Source organism: Crocuta crocuta, unplaced genomic scaffold (assembly GCF_008692635.1).
Source record: "Crocuta crocuta isolate KB4526 unplaced genomic scaffold, BGI_CrCroc_1.0 scaffold2088, whole genome shotgun sequence".
NCBI classification, from domain to species: Eukaryota; Metazoa; Chordata; class Mammalia; order Carnivora; family Hyaenidae; genus Crocuta; species Crocuta crocuta.
Genome location: NW_027527892.1, coordinates 234,327 through 242,679, shown reverse-complemented (window position 1 = coordinate 242,679; position 8,353 = coordinate 234,327). Strand labels below are relative to the sequence as shown.

At 36.5% G+C, this 8,353-nt stretch overlaps 1 protein-coding gene across 1 annotated transcript in view; it reads right to left on the bottom strand.

Moving 5' to 3' along the window:
• Positions 1-8,353, bottom strand: part of LOC144245686 (ATP-dependent RNA helicase DDX3X-like) — a 14,298-nt gene that overhangs the window by 524 nt on the left and 5,421 nt on the right. Inside the window, 14 exon segments of the mRNA XM_077781019.1 lie at positions 7-57; positions 535-553; positions 905-1,022; positions 1,101-1,282; positions 1,618-1,762; positions 1,858-2,002; positions 2,484-2,644; positions 2,722-2,820; positions 3,099-3,129; positions 3,131-3,176; positions 4,461-4,596; positions 5,632-5,701; positions 5,781-5,939; positions 6,810-6,939. Coding sequence (XP_077637145.1) covers positions 7-57; positions 535-553; positions 905-1,022; positions 1,101-1,282; positions 1,618-1,762; positions 1,858-2,002; positions 2,484-2,644; positions 2,722-2,820; positions 3,099-3,129; positions 3,131-3,176; positions 4,461-4,596; positions 5,632-5,701; positions 5,781-5,939; positions 6,810-6,939 — 1,492 coding nt within the window.

The following is an 8,353-nucleotide window of genomic DNA, read 5'->3' as shown; positions in this document are numbered from 1 at the left end:
GAACTGCTAGATCCACTACTTTGTCGATAGTCTCTGGCACCAAATCCACCGCTGAATCTGGTATGAAAAGAAAAAGACTGTTGGTGGTTTAAGAGTATACAATTCAATTAAAATGACCTTCCCAATTCAATATAGGTTTTTCAACTCATGTACCACAGTGCCAATTCTTAACAGTGTTTCCAAAGCCCTCAGCAGGTAAAAGTTGACATTTAACTCTTCCTCAGCATATTTCCATTTTTATTATTAAAGAATATTTTTTAAAAATATGTATTTTTAATATTTATTTTGAGAAACAGCAAAAGAGAATGAGCAGGAAAAGGGCAGAGAGGGAGGGAGAGAGAATCCCAAGCAGCCTCTGCAATGTCATTACAGAGACTGATATGGGGCTCAATCTCAAGAACCATGAGATCATGATCTAAGCTGAAATCAAGAGTTGGATACTTAACTGACTGAACCACCCAAGTGCCCCTCCCTGTCATCATTTCTAATATCCCTTGCCATGTAAGTAGTGCAGTGTCTTAGTCAACCTTGTACAACTCTCTGTCNGCAAGGCCTATGAGAGTCCAAAAAAGTACACAGAAGCTGAGTTTTCCATAAGGTAATCCAGTCTTATTACTCTTATAAATTGAACCATAAATAGAACAAAAAATATGATATCAAAATTTGCAATGTAACTAAATTAGAGATTTAAATTGTTAAAATTGTTTTTAAGTAGGCTTCATGCCCTCTTGGGCTCAAATTCATGACCCTGAGATCAAGCGTCACATGCTCTACCAACTGAGACAGCCAAACACTCCACCAAGTTACAGATTTTAACAGTAATTTTTAGCTACCTGACTTAGGATGCCAGCTTAATCTTAAAAAGTAAGTTCTAATATGTGAGATTCCATGATAAACACTTTACCAAGGTTTCCTACACGTCCCGTACGGCCAATCCGATGCACATATTCCTCAATGTCACTTGGCAAATCAAAATTGATAACATGTTTCACATTTGAAATGTCTAGTCCTCTTGCTGCCACCTGAAAAATAACTTGTTAAAAAAAGAAAAAAAAAAGCAACATTCAAACATGCTTAATCAAAAATAAAAATATACACACAGCTGTAGCCACCAGAATAGGGCTTTTTCCTGAGCGGAACTGGTGAAGGGCTTCCTCTCTATCTCTCTGTGAGCGGTCGCCATGGATACTGGTACAAGCATATCCTTCATGGTATAAAAAATCCTCCAGAGAATCCGCACCCTTTTTGGTCTCCACAAACACTAAAGTCAGTGAATCCTTTCCTGAAAAATTACATAGAAAGTCTTGGTTACCAATAGCAACTCAGCATTATTACCTGATATTAGTATTACGTGGCTTAGTTGTCTTTGAACACAGTCAGTAAACCTACAGAAATAAATAGTGCAAGCATTAAGTGCTTAGCAAAGTGAGCAGAAAAAAGGGTAGGAGCTAAAAAATGTGAATAGATTATGTTTTTTCTTTAAATAGGCTTCATGCCCAGTACAGAGCTGAATATAGGGCCTGAATTTAGGATTCTTGAGACCAGGACCTGAGCTGACACAAACATTTGGGTGCTTAAACGTAGGCACCACAACCCTGCTCTTATTTTTAACTTTACCTGTTGCATTTAGGAGGTCAAGAAGAAATGACCGCTTGTCTACTTCTTCCACCCAAACTACTTTTTGTGTGATGTTCTCAGAGGTGGAGCCAACTCTGCCTACAGCCAGAAAGATATATTCATCCAAAAAGTCACGAGCAAGCATCTGCAGAAGGGAAAAAAAGCCTCTTACACTCTACTTAAAATTTTTTAACGACCTTGAAATTAGTTGCAAATGCTCTACAAGTTTTTATCAAATACCTGTATCTCCTTAGGGAAAGTAGCACTAAACATCATAGTGTGGCGAATACCCTTTGGTGGCATGGTATCTTGTTCAACTATACGACGTATCTGTGGTTCAAATCCCATATCCAGCATCCTATCTGCTTCATCCAATACTAAGTATCTATCATGAAAAGTACTCATTTTAGAATTTGATGAGAACACACCACTGAATATAGTACTATAATATTCATTCTAACATTCTGGCCTCACAATTTAACACGTGTGAAAACCCTACATCACCTATTGACTCTTTCCCAATGAACTGTATAGGTAAATGGATTTTCAAAAACTATGTTGGAAGTTTAATTATTAAAATTAAGTTTTAATGTTAAAACAGTAGTTTTTTTTTTTTTTTTTTTTTTTTTTNAAAGTCGGACGCTTAACCGACTGAGCCACCCAGGCGCCCCTTAAAACAGTAGTTCTAGGGGCACCTGGGTGGCTCATTCGGTTAAGCATCAGACTTCATCTCAGGTCATGATCTCACAGNTCTATTCCTCTCTCAAAAATAAATAAAACATTAAAAAAACAGTAGTTCCAAAACACTACAAAATGACCATCAACATAAAAGAAATCACATCTTGTAAATAAAAATTAATACATACTTGCAGAAGTCTAATCCAATCTTTCCTCTTTCCATCATATCCACCAGCCGACCTGGCGTGGCAACTAACAAGTGACATCCACGTTCCAAATCTCGAATCTGCTGACCAATATCAGCACCACCATAAACCACACAAGGACGAACTCTTGACCGGTATGAAAACTATAAGCAAACAATTTAATGTTCATAAAAAATGATTACAGTGGATGAAAACAAGAGTCAGTGCAATGCATACTTACTTTTCTGGCTTCCTCATAGATCTGTACAGCCAATTCTCTTGTTGGGGCTAAAACCAAGGAGATTGGATACTGTTTACGGCGTCCATATCTTCCATTTTCCTAAGAAAGGAGTATAATTTATAAATGAAACTCAAAGACCTATGACTCTTGTTTTTTTGTTTTTAAAAAAGCTCGTAACACTAAAATGTCCTTTGTAATTTAAGGATTACATGCAAAATAACGTCTTCCTGAGATATAAATGTGTACATATATACGTAAATATATATACAGAAAATCAAAAGCACTTAAAATAAAGCATATCTGGCATTGCTTAGAAAGGTCTTAACTAGGATTTATAAAACTTTTTCTATACCAACAAATTGTAAGAAAATCTTTACCTTCACAGCCTTCAGAGCCTCCCCTGGACNAAATCTGACTTTAAATGGGCAACAGAAATGCTGCAGTTTTTCCAGAGCCTGTTAAAAAAAAATCTTTTATTTCAAATACCCTTTTAGTAAAAGAAATAAAATTTTATGTCATGTCCAATGCTTGGTAAAATATATTTATATACCTAAAGAATGCCAAATGAATTATTTAATCCATTCAAAATTATCCCAATAGTCAATTCTTTACATTTTAAAGCATCTGAAAACAATCGTTTTGCCTCTCCTATGGCCTCAACTTCCCCTTCTATAGCCTATTGGTATATATGTTAAACAGAAGTCCAAACTTTCTTTTTTCTTAGTTTATTGAAAATTGGTTTCTATGTAACACCCAGCACCCAACAAGTGCCCTCCTCCATGCCCATCAACCCCCTTCCCCTCTCTCCCACCCCTCACACAAACTTTCTTAAGAGCTTAACAGTGAAGTCCTTTGTGCACTGGTCTCTCTCTACTTTTGCATAATAAAGCCTTAGTTGTAACTGTTGCAGTAAAATTTTGGTTTTTTAAAATTTTCTAGTTTTATTTCTTTGGGTAATCTCTATGCCCAACATGGGTCTTTGGCTCACAACCCTGTGATCAAGAGTTGAAAGTCGTGATCCCAGGGATGTGGGGTTGCACTGAGCTGCAAGCTAAGTGTGGACCCTGCTTGGGATTCTCCCTCCTTCCCTCTCCCCTGCTTGTATGCTGTCTCCCTAAAAGCAGATTAACAAAAAATTTCGAAAATAAATAATAAAAACACATATGCTGGATTTAGCCTAAAAGTCACATTTAAGTAAAGAAAAGGTAATCCTAGGTGGCTCAGTTGGTTAAGCATCCTACGGAGGCTTGGGTCATGATCTCACTGTTGTTGAATTTGTACTGTGCATCCAGCTCTTTGATAATACAGAGCCCACTCTGGATCCTCTGTTCTCTCTCTCTGCCCCTTCCCTAATCATTCTCTCCAAAATAAACATTAAAAAGAAGTAAAAGAGATTACCCTTTTGAAGGCAATATATTACAATTGACACAAGTTTCCTTTCTCTATATATAAAAGTAACAGGCATGGAAAAAGAAGTTCTGTCATCTTTTTAATTACTGCAAAATTCTCATGCAGAACTAAACTGCCCCAGCCCAATTCCCAAAATACTGAAGAATGAGAGGCAAAATTCCCTTTTGCCTTCCCCATGTTTTTACACATCCCAGGCTCTTGATAAGACCTCCTCAACTAAACTTTATCTAGCTCCAAATAGGCTAACCAAGAACTCCCTATATAAAGTACTAGTTTTAGAGCTAGCCCAACTGAGATATCAGCTTTAATTTTTCACTGAGTCAGTTTACCTGTTTGCGCACAGGCCATCAGGTCTCTTTTTTCTTTGATGATCGGAATAGCATGTTTCTGCACTGGAGTTGGACGCGTATAACGAGTAAGCTCAATGTTCCCCATGATGATTTCTCCCATCTCCACATCACTGAACTGTGAAAGAAACATAAGCAAATGAAACATAATGTTAGGTATTGCAAATTCTATTTTGTACCAATAAAAGCAAGTTTTATTTATTGCCACTTTTGGCTGAATTTACATTCCTGCTATCATTTTAGGTTAAAAGTACCATGGTGGTTTTTAAGAATATCTACTTTTAGGGGTGCCTGGGTGGCTCAGTCAGTCAAGCATCTGACTTCACCTCAAGTCATGATCTTGCGGTTTATTGGTCTAAACCCCTTTTCAGGCTCTGTGCTGACAGCTTGAAGCCTGGGCCTGCTTCAGATTAGGGGTCTCCCTCTCTCTGCCCCTCCCCCACTCACACTTTGTGTCTCTCAAAAAAATTAAAAAATGCTTAAAAAAAATTTTTTAAAGATTACAAAAAAAAGAATATCTATTTTTGGTTGCATATATATTAGTTTTTAAGAAAAATACACTCCAAATACATATTATGGAGTAATTTCTGGGTTCTTTGTTCAACACATTTTCTATTTCAGCAGAATTCATTATGATAACATAAAACCCCAGCCTCTTCATCATGCTTCAGTGACTTAAGTGTCCAATTCTTGATTTCTGGTTCAGGCCATGATCTCCCGGCTCGTGAGACTGAGGTCCATGTCATGCCAGTTAAGATTCTCTATCTTTGCCTCTCTCCCCTATTCTATCTCTAAAGTAAATAAACAAAAATCTCAGTCTCTCCTTTTTTAAAAATAACCTAACCAAAAAATTATTTTATAAAATTATTTTTGAAACAGAGCAAGCAGAGCTGGGGAGGGGCAGAGACAGAAGGAAACACAGTATCTGAAGCTGACTCAAGGCTCAGAACACTCAGCACAGAGCCCAATACAGGCTTTAAACTAACAAACTGCGAGATCATGACTTGAGCCCAAGTCAAAAGGCTTATTAACCTACTGAGCCACTCAGGCACTCCAAACTAAGGAAATTTTTAAATGGTAACAAATAACTGTCAAAAAGTCAATACAAGCAACTTACACTCGAACTGTTAAAAAATCAATATAAACAACTTACACTTTCAATATGNGGTATATCATCATATTTCTCAAAGTTAATTCCAGTGTTTCCTCCAGAAAAGAGTTCCCTGAAATCAAATGATCATTACAATATGTTAGGCTAGGTTTTAAGTTTCTTATCAGCCAACGTACGTTTCAAAAACTCACTGTTCCAATCGTTCACTTGGTGGAAGTGGTTTTGACCAATCATCTTCATCTGATCTGTCACACCAACGACTGTGTCCACTCCGTTCAAATTTGCCAAAGCCAGTCCTATCACCACGACTGCCAATGCCATCATAGTCACTCCGTGCACGATCATCAAACCTGAACACAGGAAGTGATCCAAACAGATCATTTAACCAATACCAGAGTCTTTCTGTAGATACTACTGTATATTAGCTGAATTGTTTGTTAACACACACATTTAAAGATGTCAAAAACTAAACACTGGCAATCTCATTTATTAAATAAGACTCCCTAATTAATGATTATGTATAATTACATATCTTCAATTTATAAAAACCCACATCCACTTTTACCTTATATAAAATTATACAGTGTCAACATCTCATATGCTAAGCACTAAGTTTTATAAAACTTACATTCAGAATAATGTACTTATTAACACCTTCTATTTAAAAGTGATAATCTAAATATACTTAGTGACAGATAGGAAAGATAACATGAGTTATGCTAAGTTTTATGTAGGTATAAAATCCAGTTATGTGACAAGACTTTGGAGTTTCAGTCCTAGTACTGAAAAACGATACAGGACTAACCACAACACACACAAAGCTGTTAAGATCAATCCATCATACTTGTGAGGTCAAAAACTGTGTTTAAATGCCAGGGATACCATAAAATAATTTAATAAAAATGCAGATTATGTCAAATAGCAAACTCTTATTGCATGTAATTTGACTCTTCCCTACTCTTCCCCTATACTACAGGGATGGGGAGGTGGGAATCAAGCTTACTGCAATGTAATTTAACAGATTCAATTTAGACAAAACCTTGCAGAACTGACAGAGAATAAAAAACATTTTGCTTAAAATTAAGTAATAGAAAGATGGTCTGTAGTTAAGGAAACTGATTTAAAGATCAAGAGAGGTACAAAGAATGAAAATATACCAAACTAAGAGCTGATTCCTAAAATTGCTATTATAAACATACTGCAAGCTTTAAATAATTTACCTTCCCCTTGGTCCACTTCCACGATCACTGAAGTAACTGGGCTTTCCTCTTGAATCTCGAGATCCAAAACTGCTGTAGGCATCCTTATCTTTACTACAACTCCACCCAGAACTGTCTTTATCATAGAATCCTTCCAAAAAAGTTTAAAAAAAGAAACAGCTGACAACACTTTTTAAATGAGTAGTGTCTTTCCAAATAAGCTCTTCAGACACAGCTCCTGTTTTATTCTTCTAGTACCAAATTTCAATAGAATTACTGTTATCAAAACACTGGGGGAAAAAACCAATATTTAAGAGAACTGGTTTTATCAGCAAATAGAATTTTTACTATTTTTAATTCTCTTTTCCACCAGAAATTATTGTATTAAGTAAGGCCACTTCATGGCCTCAGCAAGAACAGTATACTGAATGTTACACGTCTAACATAATCTACAACATAACACAAGTATTAAGTGTCTTTCCTATACACCAAAAAGAATAAAACAGGAGCCTATTCCAATAAAATTATTTTAATAAAGCTGTGGCAAAATACCTTTTTAAAAGCATAACTGCTCTCAAAGGGATCCCAAGAGCCTCCCCGAAATTTTTAACCTCAAAGGCAATAGCCAAGGAAAATCTAAATCATCTAGCTTCTTAGGTATACCCCATGTCTAAATCTCACAAAGCAATAAAGTTGATAAGCTTCAGGTATATACCATATAGTGTATATGACATAGATTATGAAATTTCTAACAATAAAAGGTTGTCTGAGGTGGTCCATTATGTAGAGAAAAGCTTAAATTAAGAAATCCACTACAAGGGCGCCTGGGTGGCTCAGTTGGTTAAGCATCCAACTTTGGCTCCCTATGTTGGGCTCTGTGCTGACAGCTCAGAGCCTGGAGCTGCTTCAGATTTTGTATCTGCCTCTCTCTGACCCTCCCCTGCTTATGCTCTCTCTCGCTCTCGGAAATAAAAACATTAAAAAAGAAAAAAGTAATCCAATAAATAATTACCAGTAAAAAGAAATAGGTCAGATGCCTGAGGGCAACTTGGAAGCCAACAGCTATAAATGTTAACTTATCAGGGAGGATCTTTAATAACATTAAAAAAATCTGGCTTAGACCAATACCATTTAAAAGAGATTCAGTATTTGGAGGGGCACACCTTAAGTGACTATCAGCCAGTTACAGGCTGGATTCTTGGTTTCCGCTCAAGTCATGATCTCATGGGATGCAAGCCATAGGGATTCTGTATCCTCCTCTCTCTACCCCCTTCCCCTGCCAGTTTCTATCAAAATAAGTAAACTTAAAAACAAAAACAAAGAAATTCAAAACATGCAAATAGTATGGAGTTTCACACTGAGCTATTGCCAAAGCTGTTTGAATATTAACAACAGAAATAAGGTTGGCGTAACTGTTGTGACTTTTACTTACTTACACTATTATCAAACCCAACAACACAGTTTTCAGCTCAGGGAAAGAACAGTTAGACTGATAAAATGGTGACGAGAATAGACGCATTGAGGTTGAGAAGTCAACTAGATTATTTTTGTGTAATGTTCTGAAG